A 25,716-nucleotide genomic window follows, 5' to 3' on the forward strand; every position below is an offset into this window, starting at 1 on the left:
GACCCAATTACCAAAATGAATGGCATACAAATGGTGGTTAAAGTGTGGGGGAATATTAAGTATTTTCTAGTGGGAGGAGGGAGGCTGAAACGCCAGGATGAGGTTTTATGCCCGAATTTATGGACCAATTTTAATAGAGTTTCCTCTATTGCTACTATTTTATCTGAGCCAGCCACTTTACCCAGAAAAATTCATTGGTGCAGAATTTTTATGTCTCAATAATCCAGAGTTTTATGTAAGACCTTAAACAGAAGGAGCAAAAAAGTGAAATTCCTTGTTAAAAAAAAACTGCTTTACACTGAACTTGGTTATTTAATGTAATGCCTTGAATATGACTAGATAAATCCTCAATTTTGTGTTTTCCCATCTAAATAATTAAGAGCTATGCACAAGGCCCCAAAACAGTGACAGAGTAAGATATTAAACTTCTTCCCATAGGAGTTCATGTCAGCAGAATTCCTGGTGTTTGTTTTTAATGTTAAATTTGAAAAAAAATAATCAAAGTTTGGTGAAGATTTCAGTTTTCACCATATAATTTACTGACCTGATCAAACAGTTAACAGTACATTTTACTCTCCTGAATATTATTATGTGCACTTACCTCAATTTTGCTAGACAACACAAAATAAAACTTTTCTACTCCTATAATAAGTCTCACAATTTTGAGGTGGTAGAAAAAACAAAGATAAAGTAAGTCTCAATAAAACAAAGAAAAATTATAGCTAAATAGAAAATATGAAGAAGAAAAAAATGTGCGTAGATATTCAAGCTTCAGCTCATTGGCGTAATTTCGTCAAAATGTGGGAACGGGATGCAAAGTCGGAGCCAATTTTCTTAAATCAAGAAAAAATGACACAGAAAAATGAACCATATAGTACTATAAATGTAAATATACAATAAAGATAACTGATCCGTTTCTGTGGATGCTTGAATTACGCAGGTTTACCTTAGTTTTGACAAGATTTTTTAAGGAACTAAATTTCAGCTGAGGGAGGCAACTCAGGGGCTGGGAGGGGTAGTCGCCATATCTCACAGCAAATTACGCCCCCGCTTCCACTTTAGCTTCTTTTGTTCTAGTCTAAAAGAGACTTTAGTGAACACTTTGGGAAAAAATATACATTTGATATTTATTGGAGAAAAATCATGGTCAAGCCCCCATCCCACCACTATCTTGGTATTTGGTGAAATTGCTGGGCAAAGTATCAAATCTTTACTGCCTCATTATTAAAGTTTAAAAAACGAGAACAATAAAATAATTAATATAATAGGATGAATGGAAGAAAATGAAAATAATGGCATGATGGCCACTTAAACCTGGACCTTCCAAAATGTCATTTTCAGCTGGTTAATGCAGCAATTTTATCAAATGAATTCCTAAGTTTTATAAAATGATGTATAATACAAACAAAACAATTGGGTTGATGAGACCCTACCATTACTTCAATCTTTGCTACCATTTTACTTCTATCTTACTTCATTGCTACTATTACTTCTGTCTACCATTATTTCAATAATACACATTAACAACAGTGGTTTAACCAGCCAGGTATTATTTTTTCTCATAAAAGCTTAATCATTTAGTAGCCAATCAAAGGGAAACAGCTGGCTAGTGTAATATCAGATGTCAGCTTCATTATTGATTTCGGGTGCAAAAGAACAAATTAATAATATAAATAATTTCAAGTTCACGGACCAACTGAGAAAATGTGAAGTGCTTGGGTGTATTTGACAAGCACAATTGTTAGCATTAAAGCTCTACTTTCAACCGAAACAAACCTGAGCTTATATCAATTTTGGTTACGAAATTCGGTTTAAAACTGGGGTCAGTGGCAAGAATATATAAACTCAGACAGAGTTGACAACCCTAAATGAGTACATGGAAAAGGAAAACACCAGCGCTCGTTTGGACTAGGCAGGCTATTACCATCAAATTTACCTTTTTTATATTTTTAGCCATGTGAGTGGTATTCAGCCTGTTTACTCTATCAATTTCTAACAACATTAAAGACTTCTTCCATTGCCCAATCATGAGCTAACAATATTAGCAAACAGTTTTGTTAGCACCATGGAAAAAGACCCATCATGTCCTTCCTTTGTTCCTGAAGTGATCTCTGAATGAGCATTTTGATGAAATGAAAGATATATGCATTGCACTTCAAGGTGATATGCTTATGCCTCTTAAAGGTATCAATACTAAAGCACAGGGCCAAGAAAACTCCATTTCATTTAAGGTGTCTGTTGTCAATGTTGAAGGGCCAGTGAGTCAAGCAAATGGCGCACATGGAGGAGGACAGAAGAGATGTACAAAAAAGAAGACAGAAAAGAAGTACAAGAAAATGAAAAGAAAAACAAAACGGGCACAGACTAAAAACATGCATAATTCTTGATAACTTTAGCTTTCAAACACTTTTCAGCATCCAGTTCCAGTTCCTAAATTTGTGTAAGGGTATAAGGACTACCTAATTAGTCCATTCCCCTCTTTGGATATAAAAATATCCTCCAGCCAGCAAACAATGGGTCCTCGTTATGAAATTACTTAATTCTGATGATGTGTTGTGGGAAGCGCGGGTACTTGAGCTGCCTGTCCCCAGCAGTTTAAGGCCTATAAGCGGGCTGGTACCTATACAGTTCTTCCCACTCACTCCTGCTCTCTCCTGCAGATTCCATACATTTTACTGAATAAAACCTTTTTATATTGTCTTCTCCATGCCTTAGTACATGGGTCAAACATGATAAGATTTCAGAACTAGCAATGCTAGGCACTTGATAAAGGGCAAGTCAGTGGAAAATCAATAATTCTGTTGCAGTGGTCAGCAGATCTACGTGACAGCTCGCCCATTTTTTGACCAATCTCAAAAACAACATACCATCATGAAATGTAAGTCCAAATGGGGATACTAAGGAAACACTTGCAGAGCCTAAAAACAGTGATTGGGTTTGCCTTTCATCAGATGCAGAGAATAATTGAACACTGAACAAACTCTTCAATAAAGAAGACGTGAAAGAATGCAGCAACTATAGAGGAATCATCTTTCTACTAGAATCATCTTTCTACTAGTCCCCAATATACTCACCAAAATTGAAACTCAGGTTGTTCTAGAGCAATGTACTGTCTGTCCTGAATAACTCTATGGAATGCCTTAAGCTAACTGCAGAACAAGAGAAACACCTTACTGCCTTTGAAAATAACTGTCTTCACCAAATCCTTAGAATCAGCTAGAGAGACTGTATTAGCAATGACAAGGTCTGTACCCACACAGGCCAGCCAGATATCACAACCATTGTACAACAACATAGATGGCAATACCTTAGACACATCCTCCACATGCCAGATCACAGACTTCCAAAAATTTTCTTCCACTGGCAACTGGAAGGCAACCATCGCCAAGGAAGACCAAAGAACACGCTACATGGGATGTATGAATGTGACAGAAGAGCCCTTGACACGAATCTCATTCCAGAGTGAGATGACAAATACGCAGCAGCTCACATGAGGGAAGTTTGTGAGCTACTCACTGACACCCTGTGTGCCTATGGAGACACTGGAGGAACTAAGGTCTAAGAAAGGTAAGGAGAATAATTTCCAAAAAGGTGTCAAAAACAACATAGGCAGTGCAAAAACGCATTATATAGCTGACCAAGGTTTCTCTTATTAAACTGGCCCTTTACCCTGGCAAGAAGACTGTAATATTTTCTTAGTTTCTCCAAAGAAACAATTATAAGCTGCTTAGTGGATCTAATTAAAGTTCCAAGTGGAATGCCTAAAGACAACTAAGTGAACTGGAAGGTGAGATTTTGGCAGGACTAACTTGGATGATATCATTTGAGGTGATATCCAGTCCAAAGACAAGAAACTCTGTTTTGGAAGTAGTAACTGAAAGACCAATTTCTTTCAGTCTAAAGCCATTGCCTTTTTATGCACTTTTGCGTTTTTATGGCTTTCAAGAATCACTAGAAGAGTTGCATGGGCGTTCTGGACACCAAAACCTTCCCAAAAACCAAATTGGTTGTTGCAAAAATCACATTTCGAGCTAATTTCATTATATCTCAAGAAGATTGCTAATCCTTAAACATACAGTAATTGGTCTCTATGAGTCAGAAGATTTTGGGTCTTTATTTTTCTTAAAATTGCACATTACTAGACCTTCATAGGGCATCAGGAATATTCTGCTGAGCAATACACACCTGAAACAAAATAGCAAGATGTTCAAACAATTTTACTGCCCTGTATATCAGAGGTTTGGGTTGCAGGTCATCTAAACCTGATGCTATTTATTTATTGATAGTGATTTTTGGTAGTTTTATGCTTGGAAGATTATTTGATTTAATTTTTGATCATTCTCAGCTTAATGGAGCTATTTATTTTTCTTTGAAAGCTTGTCTTGAGGGAAAAGTTTTTTTTATTAATTGTAAGTCATATTGACTTCTTTAGTTCCATTCCCAAGTTAAACAAAAATCTTTTTGCAAGGTTTTCTGTGCATATTTAAAAAACATGTGGTATAAATGCAGATTAAATAATCTTTCTAGCTTGTTATTGAATGTTATTATGATTTGGAACCTTTGTTCTAGCTTTAAGATCATAAACCCAAAAATTGGGATCAGGCTTATAATGTATGTGTATCTGGTTAAGCTCTGTAGCTGCTTACCAAAATTATCATTTAATATTACATTTTAAATGATGAATTATCATTTAAAATTATCATTATTATTCATGGTTGAATTATCAAAGTTAATCACATACTTTTTAAGAAAATTTGGAGATATCTAGTAGAAGAACAATCCAATTTCTAATTGGTATAATACAGGCTTGACATGGTTTAGGTATAGATTAATGACTGGCCTCTTCAGAAAAAAATGTAATAAAACAATTCATTATACATAATATGCAGAGAAATTGCAGCAAACAGATTTTCCAAGTGCTTCCACTTTTATCCATTTTTCTCCCCTTATTTTACATTTTTGTAAATAAATCAATTTTATAGTGCATTTTTAATAGGCAGAATCTTTTCTTCCTGATGATTGTTGCCATTGACATGGTTGCTTGCTTTTAAATTAATTCAAAAAAAGAAGTGTCAGCCAATGAAGAATTCATTGTGATATTCATTTATTTACAAAAAGGTAGAACAACCTATCTTTGACTACATTTTTTTCTACATATTATGAAACAAGAATTGTTTTATTTTGAAGAAGCCAACCACCACAATAATTATGTGATTTAATCAACATAGAGCATTAATGCAATATAGAGTAAAAGAGAAAAGTGTTTTCCTTTCTTCATATTTCTTGCATCTACTATTGATTAGAATTTTGAAGGTGATTGATATTTTATATTCCAAGGGGCATTTTCTCATTCTTTCAAGCAACATTTTGATCTCTTGAAGAACAAACTAATGGAAACATCTTCATCACTAGAGTCAAAAAGAGAGCAGCTCCAAAAAGCCTTCCTTTTTGCCAAAGAAATTCAATCTGAACTAAGTAAAGGGTCAAACCTCTATGACCTTTGGACAATGGTTTAAAAAGTACAAAAATTAAAAATTGGGTAAAGGTCAAGAACAGTAACTCTTCAGAAGGAAAAATTGTAGAACTAATAGACATGTCTTTAGATTTTTTATTCCTATATTTGTAGTTTTGTTTGTGGTTTGACAATTTATTACTAAATCCCTCAAGAGTATCATATAACCGCAGAGTATACAAACCAATAACTAAAAATTGGCAGAATTCTTAATTTATAACATAATATATGACATTATCCTATTTTTGAATCCACTTTTATCAATCATTATATTACTTTTTTTATGTGAAATAAGACTATATGAGAACATTGGAGAAGGGGGGGCTTAGAATAAATTGTCACAAACATGAACAAAACCATGACAATGAACATAAAATTGGCAGTCTAAGAATGTCTCTTTTTATACTAGAAAGTCTTGTTCAGAGAGGCATTAGTCTTCACCTAATTCCAAAATTTTATTCATGAAGGAGCATCATCATATCAATAACTTTATTTAATACCTTTTACTGGATCTCTCTTGGTAAAGATCCGTCCCCCTATTCTCTCCTGAGCTTCATATACATGTAAATTTGACGGCGCTAACCCAAGAGATAAAAGTCGACAGGAACAAGCCAATCCAGCAGCACCTGCTCCAACTATAGCTACTTTTAGATTTGACAAAGTCCTTACAGCACTCATTTTTCCAAGAATGCACGGACTTATAATTCAAAAATTAGCAAATCGTATTTGTCGACACGATAAAATACATGACCGTTTTTTCGATAAAATAATGGTGCGTTCTTTTGCTAGTTTTATGTGTTATAAGCCTATATTTTGATGTTAATCTGGTTTTTTGTTTTGTCTCCGAAATGCTAATTTCGCCCAGCTTTGTGATAGCGTTTTTTGTAAAAAATTTATCTTATTATCCGTATTTACTACCAAAACTTTCTACTTTACATATCCCGCAACTGCAGCGTCGAAAATTGACTGGCACAAGTTGAGCTGAAACAGCCTCTGCCTGCGGTTGCCGCTCTGCTGTAGGTAGTGATAGAATGTCAAAAAAAATTTTCCTAATTTTTGATTCTAGCTAAACTTCAAACTCCAAAAATGCTTATTATGTGTTTTTAATGTATGGACAACAATTACAAGTCTCAAAGTAATCGCATTATAAAATCAGGTTTGATATTATACATGTTCCATAAAACAGCGGACTTGACATCCATCTGGTATCAAATCTCTCAAAAATTACTATCCTGTCAAAGCCGTCAGTTGCATTTCTCAAGCGAAATGATGAAGAAGGAGATCGGGAGATTAGACGACAAACCCGAATACACACATCTTGGTAAGACTAAAGCTCCCTTGGAAGGAGCCAAATTTCTAGACAAGAGTGACATAAAACAACTTAGTCCTGCATTAAACATCGACACGGAACTAAACCCCAAAGAATGCTGCCTCAACAAAGCCAAATTCCTTCATGCAAAGTTTCACAAAATACATAAAACTTACTGATTAATCTGGATACATGACTTGTGAGTCTTGATGCGCCTAGCGCTATGAAACATGACATAAAAATGAGAGGGGGGGCAAATTCCCTTTAAAACTATCATAAATTATCCATACCATTTTTTAAGAAAACCTGGGTAAAATTGACAAGAATATGGATACTTAAGCCAATAGCTACAGTTTTTAAAATACAAAATTATCCCTATAAAATCCCTACTACAAGTGATAAGCTGACTTTTCTTCATCACAAGGATATTCGCATTTAACTTTACTTTCTGAATTCGTCACATGTAGAAACGCTAGTTTGCAAATTAATCCGAGTTATGAAAAAGTAAGAAAAGGGGGGCTTACTCCATCATATGGATTTCCAATAAATCCTTCGGGGCAATGACATGTGTAATTTCCTTGAAATTTTTGCACAGACGGCATTGGAGCCAAATGCATTCAGGCTTTCACATTCATCGACATCTAAACAAAGCGTTTCTTGCAATGTACGACAAAGTTATATAAACATGATAAGTCACGATCATAGTTTAAATACTTGATATCTTATAATGCTCGAAAAAGAAAATAAATTAAAGTAACTACCATCTAAAACGTCTCCTACAAAAATTACATTGAATTACTGTAAAATTACGTTGAAATTACTGAAATTACTATAAAAAAATACTAATATTTGCCTTTTTGTAGACTTTAATTCAAATAACAATCAAAAACATCATAAAGTCATAAAAGCTAATTAAGCCATATAATTTTTAATTTTATATTCGGGAAGTCTGTGTACACAGCTCAAACAGTATTTTGGAGGCAGTGGAGAATGCAAGATTCCTTCATCCGTGTATTTACTATGTTTTCTACTTAGCATAAGAAAAGAATCAATAGATAAGCTTTTTGCAGGAACGTATAGAGGGGGGCGGGCTTTGGGAAAATCCCGAATCTCCCAAATTTATGGATACTTTTTATTCAAATTATGAAATAAAAACTGTTTTTTATTATTCACCCCTCCCCCTGGAGGGGAGGGGTGAATAATGTGCTTAAATCTATCCCCAGGTGGATTTAAGCACTTCGTTCAACAGAATATACTTAAAAATAATTGTATGAAAAGAAGTTATAGTTCATTTTCAAAAGTCAACGTTACAACTGAACTTTTTCTTTGTTTTTTACAAAGGACGAAAATGATGAAAAGAATCAAGCATGGCCCAAGGGGAGGGGAAGAGATACAAAGATATACTATAAGTAGCAAAGAATTTGCTTCGTATTATAAAACGTTATATTTTAAATTTTGTTAAGCGCTCAAAAATTTAATTTCAATTTCAATGTTTGAAGCGTATAATTTTTTCCAAAATTTCTTTATTCATTCTGTCAGAGATTGTTTTAGATATTGTCTGATATAATTGTTTGACAAATTTACTTATATTTTCAGTGCACACTATCTAAAAAATTAAATAAATATAACTTAAATTTGAACATTGAGTCTAACTAACATTGAGACGATATCGTTTCAATATATAAGATAGAAAGTTTTCACCTTTTATGATTTAATAAGCAAAGTAGGGCGGCAATCACCCTTTATTGTCTTGCGAGAGCAATACTTTGGTTTTGTCCCTGTTTTTTTCCCTATGCCGCCGATCTTAGCTTATCCCTGGAAACTGGTAAGGGTCTAACCTTTGCGGTTCTTACGGAAAGTATTGACCTCAGGCCGGATTGATGAATACGACATTACATTTCGGAAAGCTCCGCAGAACTCTTGTCTGGGGCCAAAAAGGATGGTTTTTGCTTGTATACGAGCCAGAGCCTATCGTGTGCGAAGTGAAGTGGAATTATATAGCCTATGTCAGAGAGGAGTATCTGAAGTTGTGCAGCCAAGCTTTCGTTTCATCAAACCATGTTTCTGTTTTCAAGTGGAAAGCTCCATTCTAGCAGGCAAGCAGGCAGGCACCACTTTCAAATTGAAGATGGACTAAAATCTATAAGTGCTAAATATATGCGGCAGTTACCCGGCCCCACAACCAATATATCTTCTTTGAGTGATAAACAGAAAAACTTACAAAAGCAAAAATGCGGCATTTTCCCACGGATCCGAAAGTGCTGCCTTCTATTGTTTGTACCCATTTCTGTTTGTGATTTCAGCTGAGTTTATCATTCGGTTTTTCGGACTTGGGATTGCGGTAAAGAAATGGTATTAGATGTGCATAATAAACTTTAAAAGTTCTCTCATTGCTAAAGAAATTGGAGCTTATACTTTGCTCCTTTCTAAGTGGTGATGTTAGAAAGTTGGCTTACGGCAAAAAAAATCAACTTTTGAACTAAGGCAGATAGAATTTTTTTCGACGGTAATCGATAGCTCTTGATGATCTGATCACAGTATGTGACATCCATTTTTTGGTACAAAAACTCCTTCATGAGGTATACCAGTTTGAAAGCTTCAAGGGGTTGACAACGTCTTTAGTAAGGTACACACTGAAACGAAATCTAGGCCGATACAAATTGTGAGACATATAGAGGACTTGTAAGCAACAGTCGGCTGTTAGGTAATAACCACCTCCGGCCATGAGGAGTTAGCAACTTTTGCTAATTGGTGTATCTATTATTTGTTTCCAGTGTATTTGATAGTAAAACCAGTTTGGTTCCAATGGTAAGACATGTAGGGGATTTGTAAGTAATAATCTGCTGTTAAGCTACAGTCAACTTCAGCAATAAGGGCTTGTAACTATGCTAGTTGGCGTACCCATTTATTTGTTTCCGGTGAACTTGATGCCTATCACGGGAGAGGGATTTATAAGTAAGAATCGGTTCACTTTGGGCGAGAAACGGCTGTTGGCTCATAATCATCTTCGGCAATAAGGGGTTTGCCACTTTTGCTAGTTGGTGTACCTATTGTTTGTTTCCGGTGTATTTGATGGTTAAGCCAATTTGGTTCCAGTGGTAAGGCATGGGGACTTGTATTCACTTTGGGCTAGAAATGTGTGCTAATTGGTGCACATTGTATTCGATCTCTTTAAAACTGATAGAATTAAGTGTTTAATCATTGCTTTTCTTCTTTTTCTAATTTAAATTAATTCACATACCCTTTGTTTTTTCCGTTGTGAATTTTTTCGATTCCCTTCCTGCTTTTTCCTTCTCCGGTTTAAATTCAATCTTCGTCAAGTTAACGTTTTAGGTTATTATTTCAAAGAAATTATTACAACAATACTTTTGTTTCTTTTCAGTTTTCATTTCGTTTTCTAATTTTTTAATATATTTTTCTGTGGAAGTAATTTGATGTACCTAGCCTTTAATTAATTAAGGTTTTAATCAAGTACGCCTTCCCCCAATTTTACACTATAATTTCACCCAGTGAAATTACAGTATATTGGGCCTATTATAATTGGGCAAACTGTCCAATAATAAAACGTTTTTTTTTATTGGACAGAAAATGATGTGATGTTTTTCAGGCTTTTTGCATGCACGAACGTCATCATATATGTCCATTAGAACCTTCAAATGCTCAACCCTTTCTTTAATATTGTAATAATAGAGCAGATAGGTATTGATAACATAAGCACATCACAGTTCTTTACATTTAATTACACTAACAGGACCCGTTATCACCCACATAAATTGTACCCCTCACTTTCAAAAAGGAAAATAGGCCAACATTCATTTTAGAACAGGGTGTGGAAGCCATGGAATGACCTTCCACCTGAAACATTTCTAACAAATGACATAAACAGATTCAAAACGGAACTAGCAGAAACAAATTTTCACATTAAACCATTTTTAAATTATGTATAGTATTATCTGTCAGTGTTTGTCGTAGTTGTTATTTTCATTGATTTGTATGTGTGTATTATTTAGTCAGTATTGTCATAACTTCTTTTTATTATGTTCAGTGCGTGACAAGTTTGAAAACTTACCGTATTTTGTATAATAAATAAATAAATAAATAGACATGTGTATCATGTAGGCTAATTTTTGTCTGGGTCTGAGACCTATTAACTTTTCTGGCAGTTTTCATTTCTGTTGTGTTTCGACACAGCTGAATTGTTTGATCTGGATGCGTTCTCCTATACTTAGTCAAGAAAACGATTATAAAGGAAAATTTATTATAAATTTAAAATGGATCATGGAAAATTTTGCCGAGTTTTCCAACTATTCTCTGTTGTTGAAAGGTAAAGAGCAATCATAATGAAAGAAATGTAGTTTAGAATAGTTTTCCATGTAATAAAATATGGCAAAATTCTAGTTAATTGACTTTTTGCTATCTCAGAAAGGGTTTAGGTTAGGAAAATGAAACTTTCAAGGATGAATCTACAGACTTAAGTATGTCCCGGTATTTTGAAGCAACTACATCCAATCCTTCTCCCTCTAGAGGGCCCTGGTCTTTGATGACCTTTAAAAATATGTGTGTTATAAAAGTGAAACTTTGCAAAATGGATCTTCTGCTTAATTGAAGCACAACAAAAGTGTTTTCAGCTTCATAAATTTGCTCAATTCCATTTTATAAGGTTTTAGAGATATGCAAATACATTTCCTAAATTTTGAAAAAAAACATTGATATGGGTGAAATTTCTACTCAAATAACAGGAATTGCATTTTCAGAACTAAAGGCAGAGAAAAAGCAACTGGTAACTAAAAATTAAGGTAAAATGCTGTTTTGTCAAAATTTCAATAGGGATAGACCTGTCATGTAGGCAAATTTCAGGGCCCTCTAGAGGGAGAAAGAGTATAGGTGGGTACTTTAAAATACCTTCCTGGGACATACTTTAGCCTGTAGACCCATCCTTGAAAGTTTCATTTTCTTAACCTTAACCCTTTCCAAGATAGCAAGAAGTCAATTAACTAGAATTTTACCTAAAATATATATATCTATTGCCTAGGCTAGTTGAGAAGGTAATGGGAGCCTAGACTAGAATCCTTGAAACTCACTAATTTTTGTAACTTGAAACTCACTCACATAAATTTTTTGAAATTTACTTTTGTTTTTTAGACTATCCCACCAAAAATGCTAATGAAACATGTTGAACTCCTTGGTGTCATGCACTTCTAATAATTTTAAGTAGGACATGCATATTTCAAGAATTCTGGACTTTCACAATGAAGGATAGTCAAAACTACAAATTTATAAAGTAGATTAAAATGGTAGATTAACTTTGAAATTGCCAAATATTGACAACAATTTTACTGCAAACAACAAAGAAATCTTTGCAGGGCCATTAAAGCTGAGTAGAAGTGGGCCATTCCAGATAGCACTTATAGAGAAACCTATACCACACTATTATATTGCAAATGTTATTATAGAGACCAAGGTCACATGATTACACTATATGATTATCCTATTTCATCCCTGTACTTGAGGTAATTTTTTCAGTTTTTTGCTTCCACTATCTGAAATGTGTCTTATTCATTTACACATTAAAAATGTTGAAGAGAAACAAAGAAATAAATTAAAGAGAATAGTCATGTTGAATACATCAGGATCTGCTCACAAGTATTCCCTAAGTATTATGACACATGTTGAATTGGGTTCTGACTTCTGTCAAAAACAGGTAACTTTTCTGTTCTGTCAAATCTATAGGGGAAAATGCTGCAATTTAAGAAAATCAGAGTTTTGTACCTTTTTCTAATAAAACTTCAAACTTCGAATCAAACAGTAACATTTGTAGGTATTTTTCCTACATGCTGAAACCCTTTTCAAACCAAAAATCTTTAAATTAAGCCTTTTATAGTAGAAAAAGTGTTTTTTTTTTTTTTTTTTTTTTTTACAAAAACTGTTAAATTGTCAGTGCCTTTACCCTAGTACCCATGATAGCATAAAATGGTTGTTAGCCTTCAATTGGGGCCATTAAGCACAAAACATGCTAAGAAAACAATTCTTACTTCATGATATACATAATATTCTAACTATGATATAATTTTATATCTTTCTCACTCTCTCTCAAAGCTTTAAAGCCATGATTAAGTGAACTTGAAAACATGGAGCTTCAAAATTGAAGTAAGGTTAGCCTTCTGTCTTTTAATTCTGTAGAGACCATCAATTGTCAAAACTTCAAATAGCACCAATTATCAAGTCTTGTCAAAGGTTTTGATAGACAGCTTCCTTTGGCAAGATGCTTCAGCTGAGAAATAGTAATATATTTGGCTGCATCTTGCAAAGCTTGGTTACCAACCAAGGGAGAAGAGAGAATGAGCAAAAGAGCACTATCATTCTCAAGTACAAAATGCCCATGTATATGCAACTGTGACAGCATGCATAGAGTGCATTTTAAAATTTATTGTTTTTTCCACTTTTTTTTCCTAGAGATAGGCTATTTAAAATACCTCAGTTGATTAATTTGAAACTAAACACCAAACTTAGTTGAAAGCTTTCTTCAAGGATTCTTAGAAAACCAAAGTTTTCTTACAAATTAAATTAAAAAAAATTCACTGAAAGTAAGGAGTGACATTAAAACTTAAAACAAACAGAAATTACTTTGTATGTGAAAGGGACTGCTTCCTCATGAACGCCCCGCTCTTTACGCTGAAGTTTTTTACTGTTTTAAAAAATAGAGTTAAGAGAAAGAGTCAGACTTTAGTGTGAAGAGCTGGGCATTGACGAGGAAGCAGCCCCTTTCATATATGAAGTAATTTCTGTTTGTTTCATGTTTTAATGTCACTCCTTACTTTAAGTTAAAAAACACTTGTTTTTATTTAATTTAATTTTTGAACGTTTTTTAATCAATGCATGTTTTGATTTTTGCTCTACACAGATGAATAATTAAAACAAAATTTGTATATTTATTTTTTTGGCTGAATGGCTTTCTCATAGTTTTGATTGAATGATATTGAGAAAAGAAAAGGAGCAGGGAAAGAGGTCTACTTACCCTCCAATTATTTGTTTACCTAAAAAGGCAACTAGAACTTTTAATTTTTTACAATTATTTTATTAGTAAAATTATTAGTAAAAATAAATTTTATTAGTTAAAGATATATGTAACTTACAAATTAGCTTCCGTAAGGAACTTCTGTATTCTCATATTTTTACTACATATATGAGGGGGTTCACCCCCTTGTCAGTACCTTGCTCTTCATGCTAAAGCTTAAATTTTGTCCCAATTTCTTAAGAATGACCCCTGAATCACAAAAGCCATAGAATAAATAGTTGAAATTTCTAAAAATACTTTAGTGTAAAGAGCAAGGTATTAGGAGGAGGTGAGCCCCTCATATGTGTAATAATTTCTGTTCCTTTTAAGTTTTAATGTTGCTCCTTACTTTCAGTTGAAAAAACTTTGTCATATTTATTTTTTCATTGTTTTTTTTTAAATAATCCTAGAAAATCCTGTGCTCCCTTCATGGAAATTTTCTTCCCCTATGACAAATTTCTGCATGAAAAGTTCCCCCAGCATATCCCTCTCTTCTCAACCCCTGCCCCCAACTAAATGAAAACGCCTGTGAAAACGTCTGTACACTTCCCAATAATCATTACTAAATGTAAGCATTGGTCAGTGTTTGTAACTTGTAGCCCCTCCCATGGGGACTGTGGGGGAGTAAGTCATCCCAAAAGACATAGTTATAAGGATTTTTGACTATGCTGAATAAAATGGCTATCTCAGAATTTTGATCCAGTTACATTGGGAAAATAATTAGCGTGGGATGGGGGCCTAGGTGCCCTCCAATTTTTGGTCACTTAAAAAGGGCACTAGAACTTTTCATTTCCATTAAAATGAGCCCTTTTGCAACATTCTAGGACCACTGGGTTGATACAATCTCCACTGAAAAAGAAAATAAATAAACATGCATCTGTGATCTGCCTTCTGACAAAAAATACAAAATTCCACATTTTTGTAGATAGGAGCTTGAAACTTCTACAGTAGGGTTCTATGACTTTTTGGGGTTGTTTCCCCCTATTTTCTAAAATAAAGAAATTTTCTCGGGCTAGTAACTTTTGATGGGTAAGACTAAACTTGATGAAGCTCATATATTTAAAATCAGCATTAAAATGTGATTCTTTTGATGTAGCAATTGGTATCAAAATTCAATTTTTTAGAGTTTTGGTTACTATTGAGCCGGGTCGCTCTTTACTACAGTTCATTACCACAAACTGTTTGATAAAGTTGGAGGACAAGCAATATAAACAAAGGTATTTTATTTCAAATGACAATATAATTAAGTATGTAAATACAAAGAAGGATAGAATGTAAGGAAAATGAATTTTCCTGTTACCAGTACTAGACAATTAATCTTATAAGTACAGCTCTCATATTGGAAGCCCCCATGGAACTCTGGGATCAAAGCATCCATGAAGAATCCTTTCAGCTTGGGAAAAATCTTTTCGATTCAAAAGCCTGGATTGCGGTTTATCTTTTCAATGTAGAAGTCTTTCTGGGTAAAAATCATGAAAAAGCAAGTATCTAGCTGAGAACATTCAAGCTGACATTGTACTTGGTAAAAGTAGTCGTGCCTCATTTGAGGTTGACCAGTCCATTCTTTCCAACTTCCATGCAACAGTCCACCTTAGCCTCTTTTTGGTTCTTTATCCACTCGCCTATCCCCAAATTTTTTGCAGTTTTGCAGTTGCATACCTCGCTTTGATTTAATTTTTCCCATGATTTCGACTTTGTGTGCACAACTTTACTGAAGGCTCCTGACTATTTCTTATTTCTAGGTTTCTTCATTGCATTGATATAATTTATGAAAATTTCACACTATTAACGAGCAGCTGATTATACCAGCTTGTTATTTTGGTCTCTTGGGGGTATTATTGGCGATCTGAGATGATTCTTTCTGGTAACCGTCTTGTAAAAATTTCAGGTAGCTGAAAATATTCTATGGGACTGTTAGAAAACAGGAAAATGGTTCCAATCATCTTACAGGCTGTTGTCTTCTGCTCATGATAGTACCGATTTTGTTCGAAAAGCAATATCCTTCATAGAGTACACTTGTGAAAAGGACCTAGACATTTTCTAAGATTTCTAAGCAATTAGAGGAAATAGAGCAAAATCCTTTCAAACATTTTGTATCATCTTCAAGAAGCTATGGCCTGATATTAAAAGCGGCATCTTCCGCCAATGAATACTTGAGTACTTTTTAAATATAAATTTTCGATTTAACATGGGATTTTTGAGTTCCATCAGTTCACTTAATCATGGCCTTAAGCCTCAAACAATTCTTTTGACTTTAAACATTTAGTTTCATGTTCATTAGCAAAAGAAGAGCATAGAAATGACATATCTAATTACATTTGCTGGTATATACTCAATCAACATTTTTTGCATCAACCTCAAATTCAACCAAAAAAAATTAAATTTTTGAAAGGGCTAGAGTGGTAAACTTTTCGGATTCGGAATCAGCACATATTTTTGGGTTGGGTAGTGAAGGAATCATTTTTATAGCATTTGTTTGAGGTTAACCTTTTTTTTCACACTTTTCCTAGACCAATAACCATTTTTCGAATCAGTCCATGTTTGTTTCTAATTATGACAGTTTTATTATACAGTAGGAAAATCTTTTTTTAAAAGTCAGTTTTCGGGTTAAGAATTTGTATGTTGAATTTTAGTGTGAATTTTGGGGGGAATTCCACAATTAAGTCAATATTTCAATCAAGAGTAGTTTTTTTGCAAAATACTTTTAGTCATAATTTACTATGGAATTTTTGGTTGATGGGAAGTGGCTTTATTCTTCATAAGATTGAAAATATACATAATTTTTAGTTCTCTATAGTTCTCTTAACCCCTACTCTGTTGAGCCACTGGAATATAAATATATCTTAGTTTACCATTCAACCAAAAGCATCTTCTTATTTTATTTTTGGTGTAACTTTTTGTTTCTTTCACTGAATGTATATCAAGGTCATTTATTAAAGAGTTTTCTTTTTATTGTCATCAAAAAAGACAAAAAATACCAAATTTTGTGTTCTAAAAATTGATATAACTACATTTCATTTAAAAGATATTGCTCTCATTAAGGTCCTCTTTGTCTAAGCTAATTACCCTAAAATTTTTACACCTGTTGGAGGAAAGCAATGTTTGACCCATTTTGGGTTTTGAAATTGATGTAATCCACTTTCTTTTTTTCAATTTGGTTCTCCCCTTATGCATGAATGCCCAATAAGTTGCTAGCTCATTGGAGACAGAACACATTTGGCCTATTTATGGTATCATGAACAAATACTACAAGTTTTCTCCATAGCTTTGGCCTTTATTGACTCCACTTTGTCTTTGTTTGCATGTCCTCTAAGTCTGAGCCAATTTGGAAAAACAAAATTTGCTGGCCTGGTTTCAAGAATTACACATAGAAATAACCAATGATAAAAAATTTTTTGCTTTTGTTGTGGTCCTGCTAGTGCTGTCTGCATGCCTTTGAGTTAAAAACCTATGAGAGACAAACACAATTTGGGTCTATCTTTTGGGGGTGGATCCAAAACTATTCTACAAAGGAGCCTGACTGGATTCAAGTCTCCTGCCAACTAGGCATTACAGATACTGGGAGATCCAACAACTAGAGCATAATCCATTGATTTGGAATCAAAATCAATTAGTTGTGGTCATCAAGTCATGGCCAATTGTAGAAAAAGCCAAGACAGATAGTCCGATTGAGTAAGAGGCAAATCTGGCATTAACCCCCTTATTAGGATTATATAAAAATGATGTTAGTTCATTTCTTAATAGATAATTCTATCTTTTATCCGCCCATGTGTCATTCCTAGGGCAGAAGAACTAAAGTAGATAGTCCTAAGGTTGGCAGATTTTTGGGAATCACAAACCAATGCAGCAAAAAAATGCTTCAAGCTTGTTTTCTGCATAGGGGCCCATCTGGCCAGAAACTCTTGGGTGTGATTTTCAAACTTATGAGAGTGACAAAATATATATTCATTTTTTAGTGTTCTACATCTATTAGTTTAAGTCTGGAATGATCTCACTCATTCAAAGTCAAGCAACTGGGGTGGACATAAGTATTACAAGTCTTGGCTGATTGTACAATAAGTTTGGAACATTTTTTCCAGTAAAACAATTATTTAAAGTTCTTGTATGCTTAAGGTTACTGATGTAAATTTAGGGCATTGAAGGAAAATTATTTGGCTCGTTTTGGGTTAACCAGTATTTAGGCAACCAAATTGTTTTGTCAATCTTATGCCTCTTCCTAGACATGATACTTGAATTCTCCTTGCCCTCCCTGAAAATTTTACCTAAATCCCCCAGTTATTCCCAAGATATGACTGATATGTTGTCTTTATACCCTGGCTGTATATACTGCCTTTGCTTTACCTCACTACTCCACCATGATTTTGAGAAGTGAAATTGTGAAAAACTAAAAATCTTGAAAAACTATATAAATGGAAAACAAGTAAGTATTATAAAGTTTCAGATGGCCTGATTGGCAAGAACAAAGCATGAAAGGAAGAAAAAACCATGAAGCAAATAATTGGCCAGCTAATTGACTAATAGGACATTTTAGATAATATATGCAAGAGTTTTTGTTACTTACCACTTGAGTTTTTACACAACCAGTAACACAACACAGTAATTTTACACAACCAGTTGACTGGTTGACTTTTAATATCAAACTAGTTAACTAACTTCATAATTCTCATAAAAGGCCTTGATTTAGCCAATGAGTTGACTGACCTAAGTTCCTGTATAGATATATCAGTTTTGACTAGCCAACTGGTTGATTGATCCAAACATCTTATGCATATATTGTCAAATTGTTTTCATGTATTTTATTGATGAAAACTGATGAAACTGATGAAAAATATAGAGAAGAGAGGGCTAATGAAAAGAGAGGAGGTCTTGCTAAAAATTTTGCTTTTGTTTTGCTGTTGTTCTTTTGTGTGCATCTTTAACACAATAAAGTCTTTTTATCAAAATTTACCTAAAAATTCACCCCATCCCCACCAAGATTGCCACTTGACTCAAATTAAAAGCCCAATTGTATCAGCAAAACATTACTATCAAAGAGCTTTAGGTTCAAAAACAAGTTGGATAGGTTATGCTTAATACAGCATTTTACTAGAATGCTTTGTTATTGTTTTTGGTGTTTGATTTGTTTCTATGAATATTATTAGGTTAGGAAGCTCTTTATGACTTTAGCTGTCTATATACCTATTGTTGTGATTGTTATTTCTGTTTCAGTTTCATTGTGTTTTTTTGGCTCTTCTACCCCATTTCAAAGGCTGAAGTCATTTACTAGTCAATTAGTTGACTTCAGCATGAATAAGCTTGGAACAGCATGCTGCAATTATAACAAGTAATGCTAGTTTTTCTGGGAGCAGTGTACCTTGGGGGAGGGTCACTGGACTTTACCATCATTGCTTGAAGTATGGGAAGCTATACATGAAATTTGGACTTCTTTGCAATGCTGTGGCTATGAATAAGAAAAAAAAAGTTTGTTTCATGTTAAGGTAAAGGGTATGTTTTAAAACATAAACTAAGTTGAAATTATCCTAAAAATAAAGAGATCCCAGTATTAAGATTGTGTAAAACTGAAGTGCATTGCGGTGCTATCCCTTTTTGCTACTTAAAAGAAGTAGAGTAAAAACAGCAAAGTTGCCTTTGCCATAAATCTGTTCTCTTACAATCATTTGTTCAGTATGCTTACCCCTGAATAAAAATGTACTGTTAAATTTGGCTTGTGAAGGGTGTGAAGGTTTGCCCATCAGGTCATGGTTTTAGATAATACCTCTAATCTTATAATTATAGCTACTTCAGTATTTTCATTTGACCTTTAAAAACCCCATTTTTGATCATTTTCTTATCCTAGCTAAGGTCTTATAGTTTTATCTTATAGTTACTTATGTTATATTTCATCTTTCTAGCATGCATCTATTTATTTTTAGGCGAGCATTTCATTCTGGGTCATCTTGCTTAGAATCTAGTGAAGGATGGCTCAGCAAGCTCTTAGTTCGAAAGATTGAGCCCACCAAGGAATCTCATTCTAGACTTTTAGCTGATAAAGAAGTGATCTATGAAATTCAAACACACAATGTAAAGCCTGATAAAACAGAGGGCTACTTGAAAAATATGTAAGTTTTTTGTATGATATTTTTAATTCTTGAATCTATCACCACTAGCACATACGACTTAAGGTAATTTAAGGTAAGGTAATGATACTGTAAATCTGAATATTGAATTATACCTCATTTTTTTTTTCGCCAAATAATTTAAAACTTCTATAAGCCTGTTCTTTAGCGCTAAGATCTTACATCTTTCTGTACAGATTACTGTTCTTTAGTTCATCGTTGTTCACCGTTGTTCGACCTTCTACAGCTCGTTGTTCGTTGTTCGACCTTCTACAGCTCACTGATGTTAGCAAAAAGTGCAAAGAATGACATTTTTTCTGCCAAATAGAACAACAATGAGAGAACTTTGATGATAAACTCATCATTGTTCTTAGACTTCTAATGATGAGGAAAAGAAAGTCCTTTATGATTTGAGAGATCTGGTATCCAGTAATAAATTCACTTATGCTGGAGAAAAATAACTGTCTTGGATTGTGGGCAATTAACAAAACTTGTAGTGGAGAGGTGTTTTCATAATCTGGAGTCTGGGGAGGGGGAGGGGTGTTCAGTTTAATATTCTCTTGGTCTTTTCAATAAAAATGCAAAAAATGCATTTTTCAATGAAAATAACACACTAAAAAGGTATTTTTCAAAGTCTAGGGGAAGAAAAATACGTCCCCCTTCCTTTTGATGCCACTGGCCATAGATCTCAACCTCAGGATGCAAAAATCAGTTATTTTGCTCAGCTGTCCAGGTATATAGAAAAAATAACTGTCAATTGTGATTGGATTTGTGTATTATTATAAGTGCTTGCGTCATTAAAAATCAATCAAAACAAGAGCCAAGAGTTCATACAGCACTTGTGACAAGGTCAGAAGAGCCAAGAGCTCATATAGCATTAGCTCTAGCAAAATTCTAAGAATCAATAGATTGATTTAAAAGGAAAATCAGAAGCTTAATTCCGTTTGGGATATATAGTAAGAGCTCTGAGACATGAGGTCGTTCTAAATATCAAAATTCACTATGATCTGATCCCCATTCATAAGTTAAAAATTCCTCACTTTTTCTAATTTTTCCTTTCACTTCGTCCCCACAGGTGGTTGAATTGGGAAAAACTATTGTTATCAAGTCAATTTGTGCAGGTCCCTAACACGCTTACCAATTTTCATCATCCTAGCACATCCAGAAGCACCAAACTCGCCAAAGCACTGGATCCCTCCTAACTCCCCCAAAGAGAGCGGATCCAGTCCAGTTATGCCAATCATGTATCTACGAGATGTTCTTATTCCCCCCTCCAAGTTTCATCCTGATCTCTCCACTCTAATTGTTTTCCAAGATTTCCAGTTTCCCCCTCCAACTCCCCTAACGTCACCAGATCTGGTCGGGATCTAAAATTAGAGCTCTGAGACATGAGTTCGTTCTAAATGTAAAATTTCATTAAGATCTGGTAACCCATTCGTAAGTCAAAAATACCACAATTTTTCTAATTTTTCGGAATTAACACCCCTCCAACTCCCCCAAAAAGAGCATATTCAGTTTGGTCATGTCAATCACTTATCTAGGATTTGTGCTTATTCTTCCCACCAAGTTTCATCCCAATTTTTCCACTCCAAGTGTTTTCCAAGATTTCCTGTTTCCTCCTCCAAATCTCCCCAATATCACCAGATACAGTCGGAATTTAAAATAAGAGCTCTGAGACGCGAGGTCCTTCTAAATATCAAATTTCAATAAGATCTGATCAACCATTTGCGAGTTAAAAATACCTCATTTTTATCAATTTTTCTTCTCCCTCCATTCCCCAGCTGGTCGAATTGGAGAAACGACTGTTATCCAGTAAATTAGTGCAGGTCCCTGACACACCTACCAATTTTCATTGTCCTAGCACGTCCAGAAGCACCAAACTCGCCAAAACACTGGAAATCCCCCCAACTCTCCCAAAGAGAGTGGATCCGCTCCAGTTATGTCAATCATATATCTAGAACTTGTGCCTATTAATCCCATCAAGTTTCATCCCGACCTCTTCACTCTAAGCGTTTTCCAAGATTTCTGGCTTCCAAGATTTCCGTTTCCCTCCTCCACCCTCATATGTCCCCAGATCCAATTCGAATTGAAAATGGAGCATCTGAGACAAAAGATCTTTCTATATATCAAGTTTCATTAAGATCCGATTACCTATTTGTAAGATATAGATAGCTCAATTTTCACGATTTCCTATCCCTCCAGCCCCCCCCCCCTCCCCCAGATGGTCGAATCGGGGAAATGACTGTTATCAAGTCAATTTGTGCAGGTCCCTGACACGCCTACCAACTTTCATTGTCCTAGCATGCTCAGAAGCACTTAACTCGCCAAAGCACTGAAAATCCATACCCCCCCCCCCCCCAACTCCCCAAAGAGAGTGGATCCGCTCCGGTTCTTTCCATTACGCTTATAGGACTTGTGCTTAATTTTTCCACCCAGTTTTATCCCAATCTCTCCATGCGAAGCGTTTTCCAAGATTTCCGGTTTCCCCCTCCAACTCCCCCCAGTGTCACCGGATCTGGTTGGGATTTAAAATAAGAGCTTTGAAGCACGAGATCCTCCTAAGTATCAAATTTCATTAAGATACGACCACCGTTCGTAAGTTAAAAATACCTCATTTTTTTAATTTTTCTGAATTAACCATCCCTCCACTCTGGGGAAGAGACTTTCTAATTTAATCTGGTCTGGTCCCTGATACGCCTGCCAACTTTTGTCGTCCTAGATTATCTGGAAGTGTCCAAACTAGCAAAACCGGGACCAAGAGACCAACAGACAGACAGACTGACAGGAATTGCGATTGCTATAATACCAAGTGCTATAAAAATAAAATATGATGTGGTGGTTTCCAGAAGGAAGGGCTTCATAAGCGTAAATGCGGAGACTGTAACGTCAGTAAGCCCCTTAGCTGTATTGTCAAGTTTTCAGTTGAAATATCAAAAAAAGAATAATTATTGTATAAGAAGGGAAGTTTAACTCATTGAGACTATATTAACAGCAAAAATCCAATTTAATTGGTATTAAAAGAAATTGGAGGCCAGAGATTCCATGAGGAATATTGCATGATCATTGTGTACATTATACACATTTCATATTCCCTCATATAAGGGTTATCCCAACGAGTTATGGGAATACGTGAATTTGCACTGTGAACTCATTTTAATTTAATATGATTTCTTATTTCTACTGATTATGCATGAGATTGAAATATCCAGTAAATTTTTTCCACTGTCTAATAAAAGGATTTATCCCTATTCAAACTGTTATTTATTCTCGTTTTAAGTAACTCTAAGTCATTGTTCTCATTATCTTCATCTCATTCTCATCGAGATCTCATGCTAGGTAATATGTAAGTCATCATTCACCTCATATTCCAAGTCTTAATTTCCTGTTTTAATTTTTAGTCAAATTAATAAAACATAGTTTTGACATAAGGAAAGAGTGAAATTGATACTTAGAATTGAATAAAAAATACTGCTTCAGAATTTATGAGACATATATCTGAAAAACTGTTTCAAATGAAGTGATTTTTAAAATTCTTAAAGAAAAAACTACTGCTTTTCTGAATACCAAGCTTGCGTGAGGTTTTTTACGAATTAACAATGTAACATTTTTTGATTTCATGGTTACTAAAATAATATTAAGAGCTATATGATTTAGTCTTTTGTTTACTGCAGGCTGTTTAAGGATTTTCTTTGCTCCTAGTCGTGTTATGTTGCGTAGTTTTTGAGTTTTCAGTAGGGCAATAGTTTTTCAGAATTTTATAAATATAGGAAGAGATCATGAGTTTCAACTCCTTCACCGCATTGTGTCAATTCAATACATTGCCCTGAATTTTTCACACATTGCCCTGAAAAAATTGCTAGTTTTTGAGTTTGAGTTAAAACCTGAACAGGTTTAGTTTTTCAGAATTTTATAAATATAGGAAGAGATCATGAGTTTCAACTCCTTCACCACATTGTGTCAATTCAGGTTTTATATAAAGCAATTGTTGCTCACGTACACGTGTTATGTACGCAATCTGCTTGAAAACACATGTCCTGTTTGGGAACCACAAGTGCAACATATTGACTACCTCAACAATGACACTCAAAGAGTGCAAAAAAGGGCCTTGAAAATTTTCTTAGTAATCAAGTATGTCACCTACAAATCTACCCTTGCAGCTCAATACATCCCAACCCTTAAAGAACGCAGGCACCCATCGATGTGTAAGTTTAGACAATCCGTGCTTTTGACTGATAAACACGGTTCCCTACTAGCCCCCGACGCTCCAGTCAAAAGAAACACACGCCACAAGAACAATCTTGAACCAGTGCACTGCAAGACCTGTCGTTTCAGTAATTCCTTCGTTCATTCTTTTAGTAGTTTGGTAAATCATAGTTAGTTTTTGTTACATTGTAAAAGGCAGCGTAAATTCGATGCGGCACTAGTCGTAAGTACAATAGCGATTTTTACTAAACTAATCTTGAATCTTTTAAGAGTATACACTTAGTTTATACACACAGTTTATACACAAAAATCTTAAATTTGGCAAAAATTTTTGCCAAATATAAATTTTGAGAAAAATCATTGCTTGTTGGGATCTTTGAATTTAAATAGCTTATTTAAGCAAATTATTAATTCTAAAATTTAAGCGAATTATAGTCATGTAAAAGAAAAACAATTACAGAATACTTTATGGGAAACACTATGGAAGGATTTGTGTGAGTCAGTGATAGTTTTTTTTACGTTCTTTTACATTAAAAGCTTTATAGCAACAAAGTAAGCTATATATACAATCAAAATATGAACCCAAATCTCTTGTAGTATAAAAATCATTGGCTACTTCATGAATATGGGCATAGCAAGAGGATCCTTAGGGAACCTGTTGAACTATGTTTTATGAACTAACAGAAGCATTAGCCTACAGGATGAACACAACAATATGTAATAATATAGATCCACAACTCTTTAACAAAGGTATTAATTGTCTCTTAAAGGCAAAGGTGAACATACCATAACACAGCGAATCATTGAATAGATTACTACAACAACAGTTTATTTTACTGTATGTAGTGTAAGCCTATTAATATCCTATACATTTTGCTTCTATGTGCTTTTTAGATTACTACAACAACAGTTTATTTTATTGCATGACTTGTAAGCCTATTAGTATCCTATAATTTTTATTTCAAAATGTCTTTTGGAAGTGCCATATAGGACCGAAAACGAATATTTGTGTGCCATCTACGGAATAGAAAGGTTGGGTGGGGGCACATGAATGTCATAGAGATCTGTTTAAGGGCTCATTTAAAAGCTAATTTTATATTTAATCACTTTTTATAAAGTCAAAGTGATAAGGCCGTCATAAAGTGGTGTATGGCACCCAGAGGTGACACTTAGTGTCTCAGTCCTGGATTGGAAAAGTTGGGAAGCAGAAAAGAGTGCCATCATAATCCCCCTGATCAAAAACCCCAAAGATGAGGTTTACAATCGTCCGTCCTGCATACTCCCAATCCCCTTAATAACTGTCATAAATCGTTTGCTGACTAGCAGAGCTAGTAGGCTAACCTAATATCATAGCGATGTTTAATGGCTTAACTCAAAGCTCTTGATAATATCAAAGTGCTTTTGTAGATTTATATTTGAAAGAACGTAAAAAAGGTGGATCAAGAAGTGATAAAACTCCAAGTTCTATCTTATTGTCATAAATTTCTAGCACCCAATAAACAAGCCAATGGTGGTGTGCCATCAATTTATCGGTGTTTGTTCT

At 34.4% G+C, this 25,716-nt stretch overlaps 2 protein-coding genes across 2 annotated transcripts in view; one reads left to right on the top strand and one right to left on the bottom strand.

The window, feature by feature from the left end:
- The window catches only part of LOC136025916 (peroxisomal N(1)-acetyl-spermine/spermidine oxidase-like), a 52,370-nt gene extending 46,141 nt beyond the window's left edge, over nt 1-6,229 (bottom strand). Inside the window, exon 1 of the mRNA XM_065701984.1 lies at nt 6,013-6,229. Within this exon, the coding sequence (XP_065558056.1) occupies nt 6,013-6,190 (178 nt within the window). The 5' untranslated portion in view covers nt 6,191-6,229. The remainder of the gene's footprint in view (nt 1-6,012) is intronic.
- Nucleotides 6,230-11,033: 4,804 nt separating this feature from the next.
- Nucleotides 11,034-25,716, top strand: part of LOC136025676 (protein NipSnap-like) — a 32,655-nt gene continuing 17,972 nt past the window's right edge. The window contains exons 1-2 of the mRNA XM_065701653.1: nt 11,034-11,145; nt 19,788-19,976. Coding sequence (XP_065557725.1) covers nt 11,093-11,145; nt 19,788-19,976 — 242 coding nt within the window. The 5' untranslated portion in view covers nt 11,034-11,092. The remainder of the gene's footprint in view (nt 11,146-19,787; nt 19,977-25,716) is intronic.

Source organism: Artemia franciscana, chromosome 4 (assembly GCF_032884065.1).
Source record: "Artemia franciscana chromosome 4, ASM3288406v1, whole genome shotgun sequence".
Classification (NCBI taxonomy): Eukaryota; Metazoa; Arthropoda; class Branchiopoda; order Anostraca; family Artemiidae; genus Artemia; species Artemia franciscana.